Below are 27,411 nucleotides of genomic sequence, written 5' to 3' on the forward strand. Positions count from 1 at the left end.
CAACCTGAGAGCTTAAACAAACCAGAGAGCCGGCAGTTCAGGGCAGAGCTCGCACACTCGCGCACACATTCACACAGCTGTTCAGCACTGAGGAAACTCTGGAGACCTGCACTGGAGAGCAAAGTCGAGGTATGTTTGCTGCAGCTGTGAGTGAAGTTTACCTCACTGCTGTTTTTCATGCCACATACAGTAATGTTTCGTGATTTCTCTGGTCTGTTTTAGGTTTTCATTTTTTCAGAATGAATTAATTTAGGACATAATTTGTTGTGAGTGATCTTCTAATTATCCTGCATAGAAAATCCTCTTCAACCCAGACTGAATAAGGATGTTTAAGGACGTTTGACAGTTTCATCTTCTTTGTTCTGTCAGACAGAAGCCAGAGAGAGACGCTGCTATCTGAAAAGCAGAGCCTGCTGAGGAAGACGCAGCCCAGGGCATCCTGAGCTGAAGGAGGATAACACAGACCAGACCTTTGCTCCCCCCCCCCCCCCCAACTCCTGCAAACTTTCACCTCCCAACCCTTGTCCATCAGTCCCCACCCCCTCTAGCCAAACCCCCCATCACACTGACTGAACCAGCACATTCTCCGGTGGCCTCGCAGAAGTTAACTCTCAGAGAGGCTGCCTGGCCCATTCAAGAGGCAGCAGCTGCACCGATGGAAGTCCCAACCCTGGCTGACATGGACAGAGACTTGTGTCACCCACGATCCTCCTCTCCAGATGGGGAGACCGTGTGCTCAGCTCTCGCCCGCTATGAGAACACTCTGCGTGATGCCATCAGGGAGATCCATGTGGATGTCAGCACCTTTAAGCTGGGTATGGAGCGCCGTCTGGAGGAGACAGCCAACCTGAGCGGGCCCCTGGGCCGAGCTGTGGCACAGCTCCAGCAGGAGAACCGGCAGCTCAGGAGTCAGCTGGAGGCTCTCACCCGACAGGTGGAGCTCCTAAGTGGCATCACATGTGACAGGAGCGCCGTTCTGAACAACACTCACAATCAGAACCACAAGAATCATCTAAATGACATTCGGGAGAACCACCAGGAGGGGCAGGAGGTGATCTACGGAAAGGGTCAGGCTCACACTCAGAGCCAGGCTCACCTCCACGTCCAGTCCTCCACCTTGGGAAGCCAAGCACAGACCTACAGCAGCCTCGGCAGTCAGCCCACCCCCGCATCACCTCCCGCCACCTTTTCATGCTCCCCTAGCTCCAGCAGCCCCCCTGCCGGAACCAAAGTTTCCTCAATGGTGACGAGTCCAGTGTCCAGCAGCAGCCCCTCCATCACCCGCTTCTCCAGTCGAGCCACATTCGCCGTGTCCAGCAAGACCAACGTGAGTACCGCATGTCTGTAATGAAGACGGTCTAGAGTGCATCAGTGGTTCCCAAGCTATGTCTGATTATTTGCCCAAAGACCTGTCAAATGAACAAAAGCTCCACTTCATCTGTTGTCACGTTCCATGTGGGTCATACAGTTATCTTTTAACCATTGCCCTGCTGCGATCAATTAGCTTAACTCTGTTCTACCAATTAGATAAGAAGCCAACATCTGTTTAACTATTTTTCCAGTTAGCCATTATGTTCAGCTGACTGTTTCAACCACCTTTAGCTTTGTTTTGGCGCCGTCCTCTGCTTTTTATTTTCAAGGATAATCTATTGCTTTATCACTAATGATTGCCATCACATTTAAATATTAACAAATGTACTTTCACTTCAAACACATTGTTTGATTTGTTTCTTTTAGCCAACCGTGAACCATTTAAAGTTACCATTAGCTGCCTTCTTTAGCAACTCGTGTGCTCAGTGGTTAAAGCGTGGCACAATATGTGGATATATTTGGAAAGGATAATTTCTATCATTACCTTAACAATAGCTGAAGATTTTCAGCACGTCCCTTGTTGGTAACCCTGGCTGAAAATCACAGTGTGGTAATTTAATACGTAACTTTCAGAAAGAGGCGACCTTGTAGTACTGACGGCGGCTACGTTAAAGAGGGTGATTGTCAGTTTGACTGAGGAGCTGCTGGGTTGTGTGCGTGATGATGTGTCATACGAGTACTGGCCGTGTCGCTGCGGTTGCACAATAGCCCTCCGCTGGGATGCTCAGGGATTTATGAGTACAGTAACATGAGTCGAGCAGGCTCCTGGGAGGTGAGGTTGCTGTGGTTGTGTGGTTTTTCAGACCCAAACCAAATATGTGAAATCAGCACAGTCAAATGTATTCTCTGGTTAGTCACTGTTGATGTTGTCTAGTGTAAAGGAGTTTTTTTCTTCTTCTATGTTTTAGCTTCACCTGAATAATTGCATTGTTCAGGAAAGTCCAGTCTTTTGTCTGGCTGAAGCTATTCTCTCAATTCCTGGAAAGCTAACATTTGTCTTCATATCAAGGGTGTTTAAAATATGGTTTCATGGTGTGCACACATCTGGGTTGCATCACAGCTGAGTACTGCATCAGTGGTGACCAGACGGCATGAGTCAGCGTGTCAGTGCTCTGCAGTGTCTGACTTATTATCAGGAATACATTCTTACCGTCACTTTGGGATGTTATTCATAAAGATACGTCCCCTGATGTTGACTCATCTCACAGTCCCTTGTAGAAACCATCTCGCTAGCTGGTTTTGTTCCCTCCTTTGGCTTGCGTTGCTTCTGATGAAACCAGAAAGTGAATCTCCTGGCTCCTGTGGTTGCTGCGTTGTTCATCCTGATGATGACAAGTGTGCAACTTTCCTGGCCTTCTCCTCCTCGATAATTTATGGTTTCTTCGGTGCAGAAAGGAAAAATTCAGATGAACAAGAGACTAGACACCAGCTGAAGATAATCAAAGCATATTTTATATCTTCCCATCTCAAGGCGAAATACCAAATGTCTAATATGCGTGCCTGACTTACATTTTTAAGCACATTACGTCAAACTCAGTCCTCTTGGCTCAGTCACTTCAGTCTGATTGCTTTAACAGCAAATGTTAGTTTTCCTGAACTTGCTGTAGTTTAAACAACCATTTCATTTCCATTAATAGAGAATTTTCTTTCCCCCGTATTTATTCAGAATAATTTACTTACTGCCATGTTAATTACCTTTAAGTAAACACTGAACGAGCCACTTCAAACTCTGGGTAACTTCAATGACAATATCTGGACAGTGTTAAGACAGTATTTTTAAATTGAAGCAGAACTGTTCCTTTGGTTAAGTTCTTGCCTCTAACTCAAAGCTGGGACACATTACACATAGACGTACAGTCATGCAAAAAAAAAAAAAAAAAGGAAATAAGCAAATTAAATTATTGGATTTTGGCCTGTTTGGACAAATAAACATAAAGGTACATTGGATATATAGTAATATTTTCATTTATTTTGATTTTTTTTTTTTTTTTTGAATATGCAGACACATGAAAAAATAAATACTCCTCTACATTTATCGCAAATTTTAATGAAATACCAATGTTTATTTCTTTCTCATTTGAACCTCTGAGATCTGCTGAATCATTTTTTTGCGTTTAAAGTGTGTGGTGTCACCGTGACAAGGTCTGAAGAGTTGTGTAAGGCTTCCAGAAATATGTTTGTTAAAGCCCACGAGTCTAACGAGGAAACTGAAAAGATGATTTCAAACCAGTTATTCCAGTGTAAGGCATGTCGAGTACAAATGGTGAGTGATTTGACTGTCTGGATCATTTCAGAGCCAAATCAGAGACAATGGCTTGTTTAGTGCAGACAAAAGACAGACTTTCGAGATCTGAATCTCGCTAAAATAATTTGAAAAGGACAGTGTGTGCAACAAAACCCTCAGAAACCTTGCACATGAAGGATTTTTGCACAGAACAATGGTTGTAGGGAGGGCAGTATTCACTCCTGACTCCAACCAGTACTTACTTTTAACATCTATTGATTTGTGTTTGTGTTCAGGGATATTACCTTGATCTATAGGCACTCCAACAAAGGGGATTAATAGTTCAATTGACCAAACAAGTCAAGAAGCCAACAATTTCATCGGGATGCACTTGTTTTGTCATGTCCACCGTTTGACATATGCTTAGGTTTTAACTACCAGCATCAATACAATAGTCTCACAGTTCTACAGATACGTGCATGCACATGTACACGATATGCATATAACTGTCCCTTTTTTCTTTTTTTTTTTTATCTGTAATTACCAAAGTATGTGGTGGATACAGCGGGGGAATGTTATCTTCAGTGAAATCATGTGGTCAGAGCTAAACAACACAAGGGCACCTTTGTTTCTGAGTGTCTCTGCTGTGGGAGATCCCCCGCTGTCAGCCAAACACACCACTGCAGACACACACAGATCAAATAATAAAACTCTGAAACAGCGCGCGTGTGTGTGTGTGTGCAAAGGTTTGCATTGTTTGTGCGTCCTGCTTTGTCGTAATTATCCTCACGCGTTGTTTTGTGTTATTGGGACGCACAGGTGTTTGAAACCATGATTACAGCTCCCTCCCCCTTTGTGCCACATCCTCACCTGCCTTTCCGATAATGAGATGAGGAACCTAGAATACATAATAAAAGTTCAGTTTGTGGTTGTTCAAACAGGCCTCTGTGACACGTTCCATAGACGCACGCACACACATACACACACACACACACACACACACACACACACACACACACACACACACACACACACACTGCTTTCTTTCTTAATGACTCAAGTCCAAGCTGCAGCTATCGGAGCCAAAAAAGATGTGTATAGGCTCGCCTGTCTTCCTACCTGCTCTCCAGCTGTTACCGTGCGCCTCTGATTCACGGGGGGAACGCACCAGCAGCACATACCTGTCTCCATTATTGACCCTCTTTTTTTCTCTACAATCTGTCAGGTTTTTTTCTTTTCTCTCCGCTGAGGCAAAATGTGCCACGTCAATCAGCTTTGTAGTTGATATTTTCTTTGGAGATCATTCCTGTCAGGTTGTCTCATCAAGGTGGTGATTAATGCTTTGCAGGATTTGCAGAGATTTCAGAATTCGGTTGCTTGTTTCTGATTCGCGAAGTTCGCGTAAAAATACTTGGAAACTCAGCTGTGTGTAAACGTATGCATACATGTGCGTTTCCATCTGGAAGGTTTTTGAGGTTTAAGAGGCAGCTGTGCACGTCTGTTGTATTCTCTAATGGTTGCAGGCAGCAGGAATTAGCCAATATTAGGATTAGGCCTTTGTCCTAATCCCTCTCAACAACGTCTCCTCTTCCTCCTCTGTTTCTATTCCTAAACCCCCCTTGTGCACTTAGCCTTTACACACACACACATACACACTTGTATGGTCATCTTTGTGAGGACACTCATTGGCATAATGCATTCCCTAGCCCCTTACTCTAACCCTAACCATCTCAACTAAATGCCTCACCCTAACCATAACCTAATTGTAAAACTGAGTTTTAAAACTTCAAAACAGCCAAAATAGTGAGGAACGGCCAAAATGTCCTCACTTTGCACAAATGTCCTCAATCTGATGGTATAAAACTTAAACTGGTTCTCGGAAAGATAGATGTACAAGTACACACACACACACACACACACACACACACACACACACACACACACACACACACTGCTGTTGCCAATTACGGTGCCAAAGCAACCGTCTCAGTGGGCCATTGTGTGGGTTCTTGTGGTTCATTGCGAGTACATTGAGTGTAGAAGGATTACCACCCTCAGGAGTCAACCTTCTTTCTCATTCTTTCACTCACTTTCATTTTCTTCCTCATCCGTGGCTGGCCCGCATTTTTTTTTTTCAGTTTTTTTTTTTCACTTTCTTCATGAACAATTGTTCATTAATCATTTGATAATCATTTTGAAATGTTACAAAGGATAAACTAGGCTGCACAGTATTGCCAGAAGAGGTTGTATCAGCTGGAGTAAAGTAGAGGTACAAACCATTCTACAAGAAAAATAGAAATGGATCTTTTTTTTTCTTTTTGATTGGGCAGGCATTTCTTACAGTCAGTGTTTTGAGATGAATGCTGATTATAGACATAGCAAGGATCAATCATACAACATCAGTGAATGCCATACACAAAAGTGTTTGGATCTCCCACTGAGCTTATTCACTGCTAGCTGCAGTTGTAAATTTCAAATTCTGAGAAATTAGTTTTGCCCCATCCATCAACCTTAATGTGAAAATCCAACATGGAAACATGGTTCTAGTGATGATGACTTATCTTGGGTTTTCATATGTCCAATAAATAGACAGATGGAGTTAAAGTGCAACAGTTTACCAGGCAAAGATGATGTCATATATGATGCTACTGTGATGTCTTGTGGGAAATGTAGGAAGCCTGTGTGTCTTTTATGGCTCGACTGATGCAACGCATTTGTGGTTTATCATTTCACAAACAGTATATATGTGTCTCTTGTGACTAACCCCAACCCTAATGAAGGGCTGTCCCTTCAAGATATTCAAGATTTGTGCATGAAATTGATGACTGAACATGATGGGCATGTTCATATTTATCACTGTCTTTCTGGTTCTGTTTGCTCTTACAGAAACAATCCATTTTTTCTTTTACCCACTAAACCACACCTGTACCACTCATGACCCCAGGACTCCACATTAGAACATTAGACGCAGTACATTCCTCCAGCATTGTGGGTGTGTGCGGATGAACAGATGAGATTAGAACAGACAGGCCATAGGTTTATCTACTTTTCTCTGTGAGTGCTCAAAGATTGGGGGCGCTTGATTTATGGCTTCACGCAACAATTGCATCACATGTTATGTAAGTAAGACAGAAAAGCTGAGTTTGGAGCAAACTAGATGTTTTTTTTTTTGTTTTTTTTTTATTTCTTTTACAGGTTGTGTAAGTGTCACATGAGCTTTGGTATAAAGGTGCTACATGCACCAAAGTAAACATCAATAAATCACGGCCGAGCACATTTTGGAGCGTTTTTTGCTGTCAACCGTCTGGTACAAACTTGGCAAAGACCTTTAATGGTGGAGATGGTGGAAGGAATGGCAGGCAAAATTACTTTTAATAGATTCTCTCAGGAAAGCGACAGGATTTATGGGAAATGTGGTTTTAATTTGGAGGAACATCTGCACTCTCAGTACCACCGCTGCGAGACAGGAGCTGCCCATTGTCTTGTCAGTTTTACAGTAATTATACCAAGCTATTAAAGTTCATTTGACAGTAATAACAGAGTGGAAGTCAAAAGTGGAATCTTGTTCATTTAAGTTGACATTTGACAGTCCTCTTTCTACGCCAAACTCCGTCGCCCTCCATTCCTCCTACTAACATTACACAACTCAACCTCGATGCTATCTGTTTCTTATCTTTGCACACACACACATATGAGCATCAGACCTCTGCAGCATTTAGCCTGCAGTGTTTCACTTCAGTCACAGTTTGAAAACAGGCTGATGGATAGATTGTATTGTTCAGGGCACTTAAATGCACTGATCCTAGTCCAAACTAAAATTACACCGTGATTAGCGGCTGGTGTGCACATTCACAGGCTCTTTTAGCAAAAGAAAGTTATGGAAAACGTGCGTGCCTGCTTCCTTGTAGGCAGTTTTGAACACGTGAAGGTACAGACTAGAAGCTGCATTGGGAATTTGTTAAATAAGCCTGGAATATGCCGGTCTACTGACCTGAGCATCAGATTCAGAAGTATGGAAAATCTGTAAGCAGTGACCTAATAAATTGGACATAATGTCACAAAAATCAAACACAGCTGTTATGCACAAGCATCTCAAGAAAGGATATCTACCATATCTACCTTGTTTTATCCTCATCTGTTGTGTTTTAAACAAGAACTTAATGATGAGCCTCTAGAGAAGAAGGCAAGTTGTAAGCTGATTGTTTCTATGCATATAAACCTTCCTTTAACGTCAAACTTTACATGGGTGAAACCACCATTTGCAGTTATTTAATAAGTGCATTTTTAGTTACAATGAACACTCTAATGTTACTCAGCACTATGTATGTATATCTACGTATTTTTGGATGGATAGTATTAACTGGTTAAGTTAAAGTTTGAAATGTTTGTTCAGTCATAAATTTCAAGTCAAAATGTGTTATTATGGGACTAATATATATACTGTATATATGGCGAAATGGCGATCGATCAAATGGCTCGTCATCAAAAATCATTGATAGATTAATTGATAAGTGAAAAAATAAGTGCATGCTGAAGTTGAAGGTTTCTAGGAAACTGTCAGTTATCGGTTATCGGTTATCTGAGCAGATCAACCATGCATAACATAAATTATATTCAAATCCAAAAGATAACAATATAGACAGAGGATTGGTTGGCGGCAACAACTGCGGTAGTGTTACATGTAATAGTGAGAAGTATCAGGCCAGGATGGCAGCTTTGTGGCTCTGCATGGGTATGACTGGACTTTGGTAGTCATCCGCAGCTGCACAGCTGATGAATGAGACAGAAACAGCTGATTCCAATCAGCGAACGTAAGTACAACTCCAGCGCTCTGCTTGAACTAACGTTATGCTTCAGCAGAACCATCGGGAATGCAGACTCTTAAAGAGAAAGACTTGTGACTACACACATTGATGCTATTTGTGCTTGTGTTTTGATGTTTTATTATTGCATGTGTGTAGGGTGACTCTGAGTTCTTTAAGCTATAACATTTGGTTTTCTTTACTACTTTTCGAGTTTTTGTTCAGTCTAAGGAGAAGGACAAAGTGTGTCTAGATCTTGCAGGATACACTTACTGAGCCCAGACTGAATGACTATCCATCCATCCATCCATCCATCCATCCATCCATCCATCCATCCATCCATCCATCCATCCATCCATCTCTGAGCCTCCCTTTCTAACCCTTTAACCCCTCCCCCCGATCAGAGCATTTTAAGGCTGGATTCCTGGCAACCCCCTCAAAACCCCCTTGTGGCTATTAATACAGTTTAAAGTGAGACAGAAAACAGAGTTTCAACTACGTAAGCACACACTAACATGCCTACATTTAACAGACGTGTCATTTCTACACTGTACAAATACACAGTCAGTGCTATTTTCACAAGTTATTCTGAGAAAGACATGCTATTATTAGTTTTAGTATATTGTGTGTGTGTGTGTGTGTGTGTGTGTGTGTGTGTGTGTGTGTGTGTGGGGGTTTAACAGAGGTATGCAACCACTCCCTGGCTACCCCTGGCTCTCTTAATGACTTCCAGACAATGGGCCATGTTCCCGTCATCATCTCTTTGGAAACAGGTTAATAAGTGACTGGCCGATAGGTGGGACAGCTCACCCTCACTGCCCTCTGGAACCACTAAGCCTGACTGGAAGTCAGCTCCAGGATTTGATAGATTTTTCTGCCCACCTCCTTGGCTACGTCAGCTGAGTCCACCCTGGGAATAATTCACCAATTTAATTTAGCTGCGGTCCAGCTCCAGTGTTTTGGAGTAATGCCCAGAAGGCACTTTAAGGGATATTGGTTTTAGGGGTTGGGTGACACAGTGGAAAGGTCACGGATGAGAGAGCCGGGGTTCTCTCACAGAGTTTTCAGGTTTAGCCAGACATTAAGTCTCCAGCTGCAGGAGGCTGACCCCTGTATAACGGATAGATTGAGCATTTTGGATCCCAGCAAACGTGACCTAGAGTTAATCGAACTGCCTGTCAATCACTGTGAGCTTAGATGATAGAGCAGCAGATGATACGTTGCGTGTTCCCGCTAAGCCCGGAGAGCAGTATGTTTTCACTAAAACATTAATCTGCTTGAACCCATGCAGGGAAACGAAGGCATTGTAATAGATACAGTATCAGTATGTACAGTAGTGAGACATAAACCTTGAAGCACCTTCCACCATCTAAATGACTAAATACCTTAATGCCTCTGTAGTGATAATCACTGAAGTTGCAGGAGTATATGCTAATATGACATGTACAGCTAATTTTGTGCTAAACAGCTAATGACCGAGCCAGTGTTTGCAAAGCATGAATAAAACAGCAGTCAGTGGAGTACTTTAGATGCAACACAGCAGTGGCCAAATATGTATTGGCTTAAAGTATTTTAACTTGAAGCCCTGCCTAATAAAGCGATTTGCTTTTCACCCAATGATTTGGATGTCAGACGCTTGTCAGTAAGATAGGAGGACTGGAGATGGACGGGGAAGACAGGGGAGTCCCTCTCTATTGTTGCCATATGTTGGATATAGATGTTACAATGAAAAACTTGATATTTTCCCTACGGCCAGAAGGACCTGTTAGTCAGAGATTCTTGGCTGAAACCAGAAACCACAGTTGCTTTTTATCCATGATTCTTACATCACAATAAATCTGACTCAACCATCATCTGTCAAACCAAAGCTGAAGTGAGAGTGGGAATAGTTGTGCAAACAAATGCATAGTAAGTTATCCTACTCTGAGCTGGTGCTCATAATGGGCTCACTTAGCCCCAGAGAGGTAGAACTCACTTGTGCACCTCCTATTCATTAATTCAAAATTTGGGCAGGCAGCGCTGAATAAAACTACACTGTCAACACCTATCCCAGATTCAAAGCATATGAAAATCTGTTGTCTTTCATCAATGGTGAACCCAGCTGTAAAAGCTGTGAGCTCTTCTCATAAAATGAGTGAAAGCCACGATGTCATGGATGGTACGTCTCATAAAATTTCAGCTATCTTGGTGCATCCAAAACCCCAAACAGAACATCAGGGTTCGCTACAAACAGTAGAAAATCAGTCAACTCCAACTGACATCACTGTGTCTTCTTCACAAATGTTGTATCAAAAGCATAAGGGAATCACATGTGAAATCTCATTTTGTCAGCAGCCAGGACTCAGGCTTGCACCGAGTGATGATGTGTTTATGGAACCAACTTTTCCCTGTACAGTAGCTCTCACCTGCAATTAGGTTTTGAGATTTTTTTTTTTTTTTTCGGTTCAAAGGCTGTGTGCATATTTCCCACCCTCAGCCCAAATTGGTATTCCTTGCGATTTGTCCCGCAGAGAAATTGCAGGCTACATGAATATTTTTTGAAGAACAGGTGGTTTGAGTATGTCTTTCTTCCTCAGAGAGGATTCCTCCATGGACTCCAGAGAGGAAATTACAGAGCATGAGTCCTCTGTCACTAACTGTCTCATCTGGTAGCTGTGCAGTAGGTGTTACATGCGATAACATGCTTGTTGCTTCAAATGTTTCAAATCAAAACACGGCTGGTCGTTATGGTCACTGTAAAAATCCAGGTCAAAGCCTGCCATTGTCATCTGTGAGTTGACCATGATGTATGGCACTTTCTAATATGTACAGAAGTATACGGCTGCATGCTGTTATCATCTCACGGTTGTCACTAAGCAACCATGTGTATCCAGATGGAAATCTTTCCATCTGTCTATTTGTTTTGCAAATAAGTCCTAAAGTTAGCTGCACATAAAGGGCAGCACTCACGAGCGCTGGAACTCACTGGAAGGCAACCAGCTTGCCTCCATGTGTTTTGTTCAGTCTGTCCACCGCTCATCAGTCCACTGTTGGCATTTAGCTCCGCAGCTATTGCCAATGCGGTTTGGTCAATTAATAGACAAGACTTAGACCTGACAACAGAAGAGACATACTGAATTAAGGGCAGTTTAATAGGCATTTGCTTAAATATGAAATGTAGCTGGTATTACGTAAGCATAGGAGCTCAATTTATGTTATGTAACCATTAGCAAGACAATAAGGTTCGTAGTGGTGAATGAATAGTCCCAGAACCCTCAGTAAGAAGTTACACAACTGGAATACAGATTAACAGTGATACTAGCTAATGTTAGACTCCATGGAAATGCAGCTAAAGGTAGGTTTATACTCCTACAACCTCTCTACACGGAGGCCATTAAGGACGCTACGCCGGTAAAAGTGTTTATTCGTGACAGAAAACAGAAACAGTTACTTTTACTTTGAAATTCTAAAATTTTATTTTCTAAAATGCTAAAAATCTTTTATTTTTATTTCATTCATATTGCATCTACAGTTACAGGCAGGACACATGTTCTGGTCATGTAACTCCCCAGTTAGTACACTTTCATGGTCACATTCGTTGAACCCCCACCAGAACATTACTGTTTCACTACAGTATTAAACGGATATATGGCTGGTTGGTTTCTATCCTGACTGGATTCTAATCTTACAGTTTCATTTCCTGTATTTTTTTTTTTTTTTTGTGAGTGTAAATAACTTGCATACTTTTCGTGTGCTGTAACGCTGTTGTTGTGGTGTTCATTTTTATTTCTACACCGTCCACTTAACGTGGATGTTGACACCGTTCATTTAAGGCACAGAGCTGGTGATTTAAGCTCGTAATGATTGTTCTGAGTCTAATTCATCATGCTGGAGTGCGGGGACAGATACTTCTAGAGTACACTGTGTTTCCCAGGAGGCAACTGCCACCCTCATCAAACACTCACTTCCAGAAGCCGGCCCGTCCCATCCACACCTCACCCCCAGCCCTACAGAGCCTTTATTAAAGTGTCAGTGATGAAGATACCTCTGACAGCTAAACAATGTCTTCTGAGTAAACACAGGATATGGCGCTCACCCAGCACCCCCATACCTCCTGCTGTTTGAACAGACAGGTCTCCATGCAGAGAACGTCGTCCTGAAGCAACAGCCAATATTGTGGCATTTGCAAATATTACTTTACATGTTTCTTCAGCCTGACATGTCCAATACGACTGCGCTAGGTTTGCGTTTTGATGTTTGGCTTTGATGCAAAGTCTGTGCCTTCCTTTGTCCAGTCCTGTTTGCCACAGATGGCCACAGAGCAGGCTTTTCTGGGTTATACTTTGGTGTATTTTTTGTGCACGGTTTCCTTTTTCTAACTATGCATCAAAAGCCAGTTGTGGTGTCTGTTAAATACGCTCAATCTCCTTGTTGTTTTATGTCCGCCTTTGTCTCTCGTCTCATACTCAGAGCTTTCCCACATTTTCTGCCCCGTTTAACTAATCTCGTCCACATATTTTATGTTCCATGCTCATGCTGCAATGACGCACACTCAGGGAGTGGGGGATTTGTTGTTCCCCGAAGAAAGAAAAGTGAGCTTTTGTCTGCTTACACTTCTGTCACAAAATTAAGAGACTGTTACTGAGGCTGAGGCCTTGCTTGCATGTGTGTTCTGCATCTGCACATTTATGGGCCCTTTATGTATTGCAGTAACGGGGTGAGAGCTGTTAATAGCAGACCAGACCAAACGGCTGGTCATTCCTTCTGAATAATGCATGATGCTGCTGTCTTAAATTTCAGAAAAACAAACTAAAGTAAACTCTAAGCAAATCTTGGTATCGGCACTGTGGTTTCTCCTATTCCAGTGTCATCCAGTTCAACTTCAGAAATGACAACACTAATGCACAAGTATCTGCCAACAAAGAGAAACAGAAACTTATGGTGCTATACCGTTACTATGATGGGTTTGTGAATCTACCACCAGAGGTGAGATAACAATTATTATATTAATTATTATATTTCTAACTAAAATTCTTCAGGGTTTGAACCAGACACTAATTCTTGGGTTTGGGATTGTTGCTTCTGCATATGATATGCAGAATGATATGATATGAAGTGACCAAATCCTGTATAAAAGCACAAATAATTAACCCTTTAAGACCTGAACATTCGCCTTACAGTATTTGAATTACCGTAACTCACAGATGGACAAAATTGTGTGGCTGAACACTGGGAAGCTGCGCTCTCTGGGGGAAAAAAAAGCTGCCATTACGGTAATAATGACTCACCACTGGTGTTGGCTACAGGTGATAGCAGAGCTGCCGAGGTTCCTATAAACTGTCTGGTATCTTGAGGTTTTGTTTGCTGGCAGAACAAAATGACGTAAGACCGGGGAGCCCCAGGAAGAGAGAGTTGTTTGGAGGAATTTGTTGGTAAAAACGAAGTTAGTTCTACTCTTGTGATGTCGCGAAAGTCTTCCAGACAAAAGCACAGCCACACTTTGAAGTTTGTCAATAGAGCAAATCATTGTGCGGGTCCTTTAACGTATCACCATCGATACATTCAGGCTTTAAAGGGCTAAAAGTAAAAATGATTACAGTATTTTTTATATTTCTTTTGTTGTTTCATCATTCTGTGGCAGTAACACTTCTTTCTGCACTGCATTCCCCCACAATTATACAATTGATACAATTCTCCTTCAACACATATTGGTTTACTTAAAAGAAGCAAGTAATATCCGACGTCTGTTTCCACGTGGTTTTCATCGGCGCTATGCTAATGTTAATGCCGCCCAGAGGCTGGGTATTTGCTGTGGAAAACTTGCATCTCTGTTTGACCTCATTGTCATTAAACTAAAGAGTATTTTTCAGTCTGGAGTGGCTGTAGAAAACTGTGCTGTTGCAGGCTTGTATATCCACTCCTCAGTGTATAAATATTAGCTGTGTAGCAGCTGCTAACCTCAGTACTGACCTTTAGTGGAACGTTGCTTTTCATAGCTTCCTGGCCACAGTATAACCCCAAATACTGGCAACGGCCTTTATCAGTTGGAAACTGAAAAGAGGAGGAATAACCTTTTCTATTCTTCATTCGGATTAAATATTCTTAGACTCACAAATGTGTTACATACTGCACACAAGGAGGAAGAAAGTAGATAAAGCACAGACAAAGGGGTACAATATTTGCAGTGGAGGCTATATCGTTTTAAGGAAGTTTAACCAGTTTCAGTGTGGGGCTGCTTCCAAAAGCTTGTAGCAAAACATTATTATTTTTCAGTTGCACCTTGCTGCTTGTGTTGCCCTTGTTTAACCATACGAATGGAATGAGAGCATCACGTCCTCAAGTGTCTGGTCAGCCTTGTTATCAAATGTGGAGAACATGCCGTGTAGGGCGAGCTGTGTGTTCTGCCAGCAAACAAAACCTCAAGATACCAGACAGTTTATAGGAACCTCAGCAGCTCTGCTATCACGTTTCCCCCTATGACCCAACGTGGACGTCTGATGATCTGAGTGCTTAAGCCGGGAAAGCTCCCCTCCCTAAAGCCAGACATTCTGCAATTTGTCTCCCTCCCCCTGCTGGATGTCCAGCTGTTTCCACCTCACTGCCCCTATTCACTCTCCCTCTATCCCTCGATCCCTCTATACCATTTACCATCATGTAATATAAAATGATTAAATGTGCCTCATCATACATGGTGATTTTTTAAGAATTGCTCACATTTTCCCCTACTAAGTGCGTCAGTATTACATATCAAATGATAACCCACTTCAAGGCACACGCAGCTTTTCTTCTCACCTTCCTATAACATCCACCATCCATCAGCATTCCTTTATGTTGAGCTCAGCCATACACACACATTTACACCCCCCCAGTCATTTCCTCAAGTGCACCCAGCATGCTATCTCACAGCAAGAACAGTATATTGTATTTTATGGCTGTGCATGTGTGCATGTGTGCATGAGTGCATGAAGCAGGATGGGATATAGAAGAGGTCTCGGGTTTCTGTCTTTCTAAAGACTTTATCCTGGCAGAAGCCCCGTCCTGAAAGTGTTGATTGTGTTTCCTTTGTGATGCTGACATTTAAACAGATATAGATGAGCGACCATGGAAAATAAATTGTGGAAAGTTATAATGTCATTATGGTGTTTTAATGATATTTTTTTTTTGCTGTCAACATAACAAAACTAACTGGATCCATGTCTACAGTTTTGAGGCGATTGTACATTTCTCTAAAACTGTGGCTTCTAAAAGCTTCTAAAGTGAAATGTAGAAAGGTCAACACTCCAGCAGCACTTGTAGTAATGGAATTTATTTTACATTACTGGAACTGGATTAGACCAACGCATTTTGGCTCGTAGCCTTCACCAGGGTCAAGAAAAACACCGAAAATCCCGACTGAAACAATGTAAAAAGCTAAATGTGTCAACCAATCACGTACATGCACATATACATATAAACCAATATGGCACCTGGTCATGTGGCTCCAGGCCAACCAATCACGTGCATCAACACATTGTTGGAGACTGAATTCTTCTTGCTAGAACGAGTTAATACTAAATTTAACCTCCCCTCCCTCCAGAGGACAAACGGTTACAGAAAGTTATTATTATTATTAATTAGAACTGAATGCACATTAATCAACATTAATGTGTTAGTCATCAGTGTAAATGCGTCGGAGTTAGCACAAATGCTAATTTTCTGCCGCAGTCCCAAGGCAGGCACACAACACAGACAGAGAAGACTTTAGAATAACAATCATACAACAGACAGTTATAGAACCAGACACAGATAATGACTGACTGAATGAATGAATGAATGAATGAATGAATGCAAACATGCATCTAAATTGCTATGTAGTTCTGCAAATTAGAGGCAGGGTCATGTAGACATCTCACAAAGGGCCAAAATGTCAGTTTTGTGTTTATAGTTCTATTTTTAGTTGACAGGCGTAAAAATGACCATTATGACCAAAAAGATGAGTCTAACATGCTAGCCTAACATAATACAGCTGCTGGAACTGTATTGGTGTTTCTTTTGGCACGTTTCAGGGTGAATTTAATAATATAACAAAAGCAGAGGTCAACTCCGTGCTCACAGTTCGAGAACTGAACAGCCTTCAAAGGTTCGGAACTTGTAGTTCCAATGCCTTTATTTTGAGAAGACATCCCAAATTACTAGTTCTCCTCCCCTCCTGTCCCTTTGAAATGACGATGATTGGTTAAGGACTGTTTTTCCGTAAACTCACATCATTAATCTATTTGTTTCCTGGATTCTGACCAGAATGTGTTATTCTGCTTCCAAACACGTTGACGTTATCTAAACACAGAGCTGATTCATCGGATGCATCAGCGGTGAAATAATGTTCTCGATGAAACGTAGCGCAGAAATTAGCACTGTCTGTTTAATTCCACTGTGGTAGCCAAGTTTGAAATACAACCAGCTGTTCATTTGTTATTTGTGCTCAGGATCTCCAATATGGCCGCCTGAGAGTGCATCTGGGGTTCTGTTACATTCAAATGCTTGAGAGAAGCAACACTGATACAGTGTGATATGTGCTTTGGTGCTGACCTTGAGAAAGCTTGCACAGCTATCAGCGCTGCACTGTTGACCTGTGTAGTGTTGTTCTGGGCCAAAGGGGCTGAGTATCAACACGCTAAGCTCTGTTTATCTATCCGACAGAGCCATATGGAAAGTGACAGGTTGACCCACAACCCATGTGGGTCAGCAGCGCCATGCTTCAAGAGTTTCAGATAGAAGTACCTTCTCGGAACTGTGATTAGCTGTCCCTCGTGGCTGATTGTGTTTGCAGAGAGGAAAGAAGGCTGTGCTGCAGGTCTGAGCTGATCAGAGACTGGAAAAACTCAGGGTCACGCAGACTCTGAAATATGAACTCTGGATACTGATGATGTTTGACATTAACTTGATCTCAATCATGGTAGCCGTCAGAATTGGACGGATATTGGCAGCTCTCCCGTTCCTGAGCGTGTCAGTGACAGCAGAGCCTGATTTAAAACAAAAGACTTCCCCGCGGGCCTTATCACAGGAGGGATAGGAGGGGGCAAACGCACAGAACAGAACACCCCAGAGCTTCACACACCTACGAGGCTTCATCAAGGTCTATACTCTTCAAAAGCCGACTTTGAAGTGCGCTGAGCTGCCCCGTGCCAATTTGTTGGTTTGTTTTATTTTGTCTGAAGTACTGTCAAAAAAACCTGAAAGTGTGAAAGGCTCCAACCATGACTCAGTGAGCAATGCACATCTGGGTTTCTGTTTTTGTTCAAACCAGAAGAACACGATGCCCCGACTTTTTGTCCATGATCCAAACACAACATGTTAGTGTTTGAACACAAAAGGGCTCACATTTACCCCCCTGTAGAAAGCAGTGATCCAGTGTGTCGGTTATTAAATCTAATCAATGCTACAGTGATTGATTTTAAAAACACGCGGTCGAGCTTGCAGTCTCCACTGTGGAGGAAAACAATGGTCCTCATGCTAGTTTGTACTGACTTCATTCATCATTCGAAGTATTAAATGTTGCGTGTGTGTGTGTTAACTATGAGCCTATGTTTGTTTCAGAGCATTGAGCGAGAGGAGCCAATAGAAGTCGACCCAGCGCCAACACTCGCTGGACAGGAGAATGGACACGCTGCTGCAACAGGTAATCACATATAACTAGTGTGATAACAGCGATAACAAAATGGCTGTTCCAGAAAACAAATATCTTTTTCTCAGTACTGTATCCCGTGAAGCTTGGAAAGCTTGCGCTAACACTAGTCACCCCAATAATCATTTCCCTCTGAACCTCTACAATGGATGGTATAAAAGCATGAACCATGGAGTCATAATAGCCTCATTAAAAGGAAACACAGCAGGCGGCAATAAACCAGAATTACCCTTCATTGATTTTTTTCTCTATAGGAGAGACATGTTTGCAACTTAAACAATAAAGGTCATATGGTAAATGTGCTGGATGCCATGCTCTACCTATAAAGCAAATATGGCTAAGTATGTCTGTCTGCCAAGTGGGTTTATCAGAGGTTGTGGGTTACAAAATCAAAACAGTAAGGCTGCAAAAGTATTCTTGTTGAAATGAGGAGAACTGCAAGTGATAATTCCCTTTAATATAATTTATATCCAACCAGAACATTCAGTGTTGGTGCATGGAAAGATCTCTCCACCCACCGACTTCCCACATGAGCACACGGCGCCCGTCGTCGCCATGCGGATGCCCCATCTCCCCATTACCGCTACGACCAAGACGGCAGAAATCAAGGGTTCGCCGGTTTCTCCGAGCAGCCCCGATGGTTCCCTGCCCTCCCCATCCTCTGAGGCCTCGTCCAACGGCCAGTCAGCTGTTAGCAGTGCCCAGCCCCAACCAACAGAGGAGTCTCCAAATCACCCAGGTGCCTGGATGTCACCAAATCAATTTATCTTTACAGCATGAATCCAGCATAATATCCTCTAACTCTGAATCCCTTTGACTTTCTTGGTGTTAGTATCCTCTGTAAAGACATGGACGCCTACACCAATCAGGGCTCTAGGATCTCCCCGCATTCAGGGTAAGCCATTTTTGCGCACACTCTGATATACAGCAGTGTCACATATGCGATTTAATCTGAAGGGTTTTCTTTTGCAGAGAAGGCACATTCAGTCCCTGCTAAGTCTGTCACATATTCAGGTCTACTGCCGCATGACAGGTGAGTGGACTGGTGGAGCGCACACTTTTAGGACGGATGAAATGTTTTTTGTGTTGTCTGACGCCTGTGTCCTGTTACCCTGCAGAGACGGGGACCTGAGCAGTGACAGGTCTTTCGGACAGGTGGGAGAGAGGAGACGGGAGCTGGTGAGATCACAAACTCTGCCTCGTAACATCGGCGCCCAGGCTCGTCGATCCATCTTTGAAAGGCTGGACTCCGAGGCCAGTAACAGGTGAGAAGAACGAACGGCATGTAGCATGCGGGTCACATGGAATGACCTCAATACAACTGTCTCATGTGTGTTTGTTGCCTTCTTCTCCCTCTGCGCAGTCGCCCTAAACTGATGGACAACAAACCCAAACTAAAGCGGTCTCAGAGTTTTGGAGTGTCCACAGCCAGCAGCATCAAACAGATTCTTCTCGAGTGGTGTCGCTCCAAGACCATAGGCTACCAGGTAACATCAGTTACAATCTGACCGAAAGGTTTCCACTCTGACAGTGTTAAAATGCCATTTATTGCATTGCATTACATATATTTAACGTTATATGGCGTTATAAATCTTTTTAAAGTCATCTTTTATAATGTTTGATCCATCTATTAAATTATCGGCTGGATCACACACAGGCTCGTATCTTAAAAGATCTTTGTCTGTTTTAGCATTTTTATTACAAAGCCTTACTGCCCATCATTTTCCAGAACAGATCACAATCAATTATCTGAATGTGTTTCCCTGTCGTCCAGACTCTCACTGACAACAGATCCTCTCACTGTAGCATAAAAAATGATCTGTCAGAGATTTGTTCCCGCTAGGAAACCCAGTGTGTCTGGGTACATTTTCCACAAAGTCACACGACTTTTGCACGCAGTGGAAAACTACGTTTATGTCGTTAAAAGGAAGTTCGGAGGTGAGCTCCAAAGCTGGAAGCACAGCTGGAGCTGACATTTTAATGCAGGAGGCCAATAAATTTGAGTTATCCTTTTCGTGATGTCTTCCAGCTGTGTGCGCAATGCTGCTCCTCCACCAAAAATACAGAGCTTGCTATCACCATATGAACACGCAACCCACCACGTCAGCAGGCTGAAGATGTTTATCAGGCTGTCAGATGAAATGTCACGCACAAATGATGATAGTTGTTCTCACTGAAAGACTTGGAAATTCTAAATTTCAACCCTGGAATGTTATTGTTGGTCACAGGTCCTCAACAGGGGGTCCATGACCCCTAGGGGGTCCATGGAGTTACTGCAGGGGCGTCACAAAATCTTTGACTGATTAGACATTTTTTGTCTATATTTTTTTAACTTTCCCCCACAAATTTAAATGTCTTTAATTACACATTAACGTGAATCCGACATATTTCAGTAAAGGGATAAATGGAGGAAGAAGTTACCGTCACCCAACTGTTGCACAAGTTTGAAATATAAAAAGAAAAAAATGAATATTTGAACCTGTGTATTATTTGAAAAACTTAATACTGAATGCAAAATGATAATAATAATAATAATGATAATATATTTATAAATAGCACTAGGTTGAGTTTAATATAGAACACATATAGTAGGTAGGGTTTCCCTACTTAATCTCCCCATCGGTTTGGGGTCCTTGGCTTGAAAAATGGTGAAGACCCCTGTTGACCAACATCTTCATGACCTTCTTCATGCAGAGGTGGACCGTGCACAACATATTCGACCTGAGAATGCTGCCTCTGATTGGCTGAGTGAAAACCACATGCTTCCAAATCTCAATGAGAGGCACAGGTGACGCAAGGCACCAAATATGGTTCCTCGCCCCATAAAGGGTTAAAAAAAAGAGCAAAGTTGCAGGTATTTCTTTGCTCTTGATTTTAATCGTGGGCAGAAATTAATTAATCAACAGATGATAATCATGTGCGTGCAGCTGGAAACTCAATCATCCTCCAGGATCATTCTGCAGTAAAGCAGAAAAATAACCATACAGTGCAAATTCCAGTGCATATCGTATTAGCTTAGCGTAAAGAGAAATCCAGCAACACCTCCAGTGTTCATTAATTAATTCAATTGTTTTAATATTTAACAAGGCCAACACATGGGCAGCACTGTCACCTTGACAGCAACAAGTCTCAGGGTTTGAATTCTGTCTGAGGCCTCTCTGTGCCTCTCTCTGTCCCCACTGTAATTTCTGTATTCCTCTTTCTGTACAGGTCACACACAAAATGTATTATGTGTTGATTGGTGAGCTTTAGAGGAGTTTTGGAAATTTTGACAGAGCACGAGTAACTGTTTCCACCTGCTTCTAGTCTCAACTCCTTTCTAAGCTAAACACCTCCTGGCTGTATGTTGATTGGACAGACATGACAGTAGCATGGCTACTCTTGAAAGGGAATATTGTCATTTTAGCATTACAGTAAACATGCAAAAACTGGCAGAAACATTGATAAGATGAGATCATATATTAAGAGTCTGAGCATCTGAGTGAATGGCAGATAGTCAGACAATACAAATAAGACCGCATATAATCATAAGATATTAATATGTTTGAAATGTACATAAATTCTGTAAGTATATAAGTGAGTGAGATAGTGCACTACAGCTGCAGAGCGTAATTTTGATATGTTGGATTAGGTTACATACTTTGAATAAAAAATCTGTGAAGATACTTAAATTTAAATGCAGGTCAGGCCAAAGACATAGAGAAAGACATATTTATATACAGCCTTTCATACAGCATTAACCTGTCAGCACACGCCACAGTGCTAATGTGTAATTATGCACCTCTCAGCTACAGAAGTGCATGGAAGTGGGTGTCCTTGTAAAAACAGACGTGTGTAATTGGATGTGTGCGTTTTTAGTGGTGGGGTGGGGGTGCAGGGCTCAGGGAGTTCAGGTCATGGTTGAGTACAGTGACACATTGCTGCGATCTGGTGCTCTTTCCTTCTCAGCCGTCTGGCCTGCTCCAGCTGCTCCATGTGGCTTCGGTTATTGCTAAGCGAGCAAGTCAAAGCCAAGGGACTCATTCACATGTAGCAAACAGACACATGCATGCACACACAGACACCTTCACACACAACCGCACGGAAGAATGCGAGAGTTCACCTCATCTGGTCACATTTCATTCAAAGCAAACTCCAGACTAATAAAGGTCGGTCTTGGAATGACATGATTTTGAAAGCATGAAGTCGACCGAAAGGAAAGTCTGTTTCATCCATCATAATTATGGGCCAGACAGTGAATGCGGAGACGGCTTTATGAAGCTACAACAAGCTGCCATTCAACTTTACAAGTCATGTTCTTTCACTTGTGTCAGTCTCTCGGTGCTCTCCTAGATTCAGGCACACTCAACACCACATCCCGCTCTCCTGTCCCCGCAGAACATCGACATCCAGAACTTCTCGTCCAGCTGGAGCGACGGGATGGCTTTCTGCGCACTGGTCCACTCCTTCTTCCCCACCGAGTTCGACTACACCGCTCTGTCGCCGGCCAACCGCAAACACAACTTTGAGCTGGCCTTTGGGACAGCAGAGTGAGTGATGGAAATGTGAAAATGATGTAGCTATTCATCAGTGGTGCATTTGAGGACGGGGAGGAAACACAAAGTGCATTTGTGAAAAAGCAAAAGATATGAAACCTATTGACACAAATTCACAATAACAATTTTTTGTGTTTAAATAGAAATAGAAAGATAATCCTGCTTTCAAATGATCGTATTTACGAGAAAAAGTTCAAATGAACAGCGCCCTCTTGTGGTATTCACAACACCGTAACTGAACAGCTTTGATGCGTTTGTTGACGTGGCGGCGGTGGGATATATCATTAGCCTAATAGCATAACTGGCTAAGTCATATTGGAAAGTATTCAAAAAACAAGAAAAAAAATTAGCGAGCACATTGGTATTTTTATTGATATTGTAACACTAAGTCAAAAAATGACATAGGCAACTGTACAGAGTTCATATCTTTAGGCATATCTTTATATTATGTCAATGCTGATATTACAAATGGGCCTCGTTCTTTTGTTATAGCCTTTGCATTTCCTACATTTTGTTATCTTGCTCTATCTGAACTGTAAATGATAAAATGCACCTAGCTCAAGGGCTCCTCAGTCCAGCGGATTTGAATCAGTGGATACAGTTTCAAGTTTACTTGGCACTTTACTCCTCTGCTCCCTCCTCCACAGCTCTATCTTAAACCTTTAGCCTTGGTGGTGCCTAGCGCCTTGTGTGCACAGCTGCCCATGTCTGACCACAAGCTCACGATTTCCATTCGAAGGCAGCAATCAGCGAAGAACTTTATCCAAAAGGCTATTAGCATAGCTTAGCATAAATGCTGGAAGCAGTTTTTACGCTTGGCTTTTTCCAAAGTGAAAAGAAATATGCCTACCAGCACATCTACAGCTCTGACACTTTACATTCTTTTTGCATAAATCGACTTAAACAGAGATTAAAAAGTTCATTGCTTTAGAGGGACATAGCCTACACGTTGTTATTATTTCTTGGCAGCTGAATTCATTTTTTTCTACGTTGCCAGATTTGATACTATCATGTCTGTGCAGAGATCTCTACTAAAATCTGCGCATACCTGCGTGTCTGCCAACATGCCCTGTACAGACTCTGCAAACGTTGGCCATAATATGTCGATAATATTTTTGATATTTTAAGCCTTCCATCCAACTGCTAATCTGGGCCGAGGTGACGTTCAAGTAATTCTATAATTTGAAGCGTTTGGCTAGAAATGTGATAGTATATCGGTAAATGTCATATCCTTTCTACCTGATGGTATTCAAAGCGCTTTACGGTCACACACACGTCTACCCATTAGCATTCACACACCAGGCTTGGTGTCTTGCTCTGGGACACGTCGGCATGTGGCACATTGCGGAGATAAAACCGCTAACTCTCTGGTTCGTGGACATTGTAGTTTATACTTTGGATTGTACGTTGAGGTGATGCGATATGTTGAGAACTTACATAACAGAAACCTTCACGGTGTTTGCACCCCTGAAGTTAAAGAAGACTGACTCCCTGTCACGATGGTACAATAAAAAGAGAGATGATGCTTAGCTTAGCTTAGCTTAGCATGTTTTATATGTTTTAATAAGTATGAACAAATTGACACATGACACATGAACCCCCACAAAAAACTACCACGCATTATTTTTACACATCCCTCTGTCTATGGGTTAAACAAGATATCATAAGTTCATTAGTTAACTTAACAAAAGTTGATTGGTGGATGTTTTTTATATTACATTTGGACAGAACCAAGCCACATGTGTGCCTGTTTCATCGTGCTAAACTAATCAGCTGCTGCCTGCAGCTTTAACAGAAGGGAGAGCTCTATTGGTTGGCTTCCTCAACAAGGAAACAAATAATTGCACTGCACAAAATGTAATTCCCAGCACTTCTCATTACTATTCATTGGTAAGGAGTAAGTTGTGGTTTCTGAAGCTTGCTGATCTGGTCTTAAGGAATTTATGTGCCTGAAATGCATCAATGATGAATGTTTCTTAATGTGTCTTTGTTGTTGAGTTATTTAACAGCCCTCTGCAGTTTTTTTATATAACATAAGACAACACGATACACAGTTTAGGAAGCTGCACTAACACATACCCAATCTATTCCTTTCTTTTTTTTTCACATTTGATGAAAGGCGTGCATTCCTTTGGTCTTACTCCATACTCCATTAAACTGCTTGGCTTTTATGATAAAGTACATGCAGAACATTCTTAGTACTATAAATCTGACACTAGACAGGTCTATAGCGTGGACACACACACACACGCGCACACATTGTGCGTCAGGGCTTAAAAGAAATCACTTGATTTAAGAATGCCTTATTCTAGAAACGCTGCAGAACTAAGCTGGTTTGAGTGGAAAAACAATGTTCACCAGCAAAGAACCAATCCTCTGTATCCGGTGGCAGCTTTAGATTTGACCTCTTAAAGAGATCCCAGATATGAGATTTACAGGACAGTAAATATATGTGAATGATCACATAATGTTGCCCCGTCACCTCAAAACATGTTTGTTCAAAGCTCTGTGTTTTCATAATGTGTTAGACTCACATATCCGGCGGGCTGCGTTGTCTTGACACAGTTCAGTCGTTACGTCTCACCCCTTGAAGAGTAAACGACGATAACTGAATTAGAAAACAATTAATTAACATTTTTCAAGAAAAATGCCTGACATTTATACAAGCCTGCACACAAACAATTTGTTAAATCACCTTGGTACCAGGTACCGTACATAGATGGATGCCTGGAAACTTTGCTTTTTTTTTTCATTTTTTTTTTTTTTTCAAATCCAGTTTTGATTGCATTTCCAATTTAAACTCATGCAGCTTAAACTTCTCTTCTGACTTGTCTCTCTCTGCCCTTGTCTCCAGAATGAAGGCAGGCTGCGACCGACTGATAGAGGTGGATGACATGATGATCATGGGCCGCAAACCAGACCCCATGTGTGTCTTCACCTACGTCCAGTCCCTCTACAACCACCTGCGCAAGTTTGAGTGAAGCTTTAGGGCTCACTTCAGTCCAGCTCTTCTTTGCCGTCACTCAGACACCTCTGTGACTGGGTGGACTCACAGAACTTGCATGGGGAGCACTTCGGAGAGACTGTGTCGCCTCCTAGTGGTGGATTGGTGAACATTTGGCTGCTTTGGAGAAGCAGCTCTGAAAAGAAACACGCAGCTCAGATCACAGATAAAAAAAATATGGACTGAGTTGTTACTGCTGGGTATGAACTGTAATGAAGAAGATGAATGGACTCACGGCTGCGAGGCTGTTTTGTACCTTTTTATTATGATTATTTTAGTGTGTATGAGTGTGTGTTGTTGAGATTTATTGGAGAGATAGTGAAAATGTTGCCGTGCTGTTTAAATCTTTATTATCACCTCACATGTTTGAGCATATTAACATGGATGTTTGCACCAGGGGGAGGGGAGGGATGTCTCACGAATGTCCCTGAGGACTGTGGAAGAATATCCAAAGCAATGTTGTTGAGTATAAAAGGATTGTGTGATGAGTTGTTCTTGAGTTGTATTTCCATCCAATGTGTGTGTGACGTTGTGCTATAGAGCTGATGATGGAAAATGAACGCAATAAATTGTACTGTACACATAACTGTGGATACTGCTTGAGAGAGTGTGTGACTTCTTTGCTTTATGGTAAACACAGAACTGTCCTTTTAAATCTCCTTAAATCCTTTTTTGGTCCTGGTAAATTTTTATTCATTGCTATTTATAATCCAAATCTACACCGTGTATATTCTCTTCTTTCCACATAGTGGTTAGCATGATGTCAGTTTTCCTTCTGTTTGCCCCACAGCCACTTCAAGGAGCTGTCCTCCTTATGAAAGTGGAAAGTTTATAAAGCTCCTAACTACCAGCCTTAGACATCCCTCATGGATCCAATATACGCTCAGTGTGTTGATACAACATCTCAACAATTTTGCCTGTTGGGCTGAGAGTGAATTTTAATACACAGGTCAGCCACAACATTAAATCCACTGACAGGAGAAGTAAATAACATTGATCTTCTTGTGACAATACAATGTTCTACTGGGACATTTTTGGATACGACTTTAATGCATGTGGATGTTACTCAGACTGTGCCACCCAACTAGACCAGACCAGGCACACCCACTCCACAGCAATGACACAAGGCAGCAAGATGCACCCTGACACAGACACACACACACAAAAACAGTTTAGGAACAACTAAAAAAAAAACATGAAAAATAAGGTACTGACCTTGCCTCTAAATTCACTAGATCCCAAACTGATCAAGTATCTGTGGGATGCACTGGAGCTAGCTTGATCTACAGAGGCCTCTCCCCTCAACCCATAGGACCCAAAGGCCTCTACTGACAACATCCTGTTATCTGACACCACAACTGTTTTGAGGCACAGGTGTGTTAGGAGGTCATAATGTTATGTCTGATCTGTGCACTTGAGGTGATGCGTGGATGACAACTTGTGACCAAATGCTGTGCTTGTACTGCATTACTTATATAGATATATAAAGTCCTGCTGTATTATCTACTATTATTATGTATATGTTTAGCATTTAGCCATTCTAAATGTCTTCTATTGAGGTTAAAAGTCAATCTGTTCCCTGTTATTATGACACGTTCAACTAATTCGCCCATATTGTGCAAGATGAACAACATTTATCAACAACAGCGCAGCTTAATCCACACTAAGTAATATCACTGATTGCTAGCGGACTCACTGCACTGCATCCTCTACCTACGGCTGCTACGTAACTCGATCACGCTGTGAACAGTTTGCTCGATCTTAGAGCCGGCGTTGAATCCAGCTGCAGCACATAAACTCATCACATCTCATCACATCTCATCAGTGCGTCTCAC

General features: G+C 42.1%; 1 protein-coding gene across 2 annotated transcripts; it reads left to right on the plus strand.

Moving 5' to 3' along the window:
* On the plus strand, nucleotides 1-26,167 carry smtnl (smoothelin, like). Of its 2 annotated transcripts, none has more exons than XM_047595027.1 (10): nucleotides 1-129; nucleotides 370-1,327; nucleotides 17,950-18,031; nucleotides 18,516-18,776; nucleotides 18,870-18,932; nucleotides 19,010-19,070; nucleotides 19,156-19,302; nucleotides 19,401-19,524; nucleotides 22,415-22,566; nucleotides 25,427-26,167. In XM_047595027.1, the coding sequence occupies exons 2-10, from the start codon at nucleotides 656-658 to the stop codon at nucleotides 25,551-25,553; spliced, it is 1,689 nt and encodes a 562-aa protein (XP_047450983.1). In that variant the 5' UTR covers nucleotides 1-129; nucleotides 370-655; the 3' UTR covers nucleotides 25,554-26,167. The 2 variants fall into 2 exon arrangements, with proteins under 2 accessions (XP_047450983.1, XP_047450982.1); XM_047595026.1 differs by having other exon boundaries at nucleotides 24-129; nucleotides 374-1,327.
* Nucleotides 26,168-27,411: the final 1,244 nt, after the last annotated feature.

The sequence above is a fragment of the Mugil cephalus genome, chromosome 9, assembly GCF_022458985.1.
Source record: "Mugil cephalus isolate CIBA_MC_2020 chromosome 9, CIBA_Mcephalus_1.1, whole genome shotgun sequence".
In the NCBI taxonomy this organism is placed as follows: domain Eukaryota; kingdom Metazoa; phylum Chordata; class Actinopteri; order Mugiliformes; family Mugilidae; genus Mugil; species Mugil cephalus.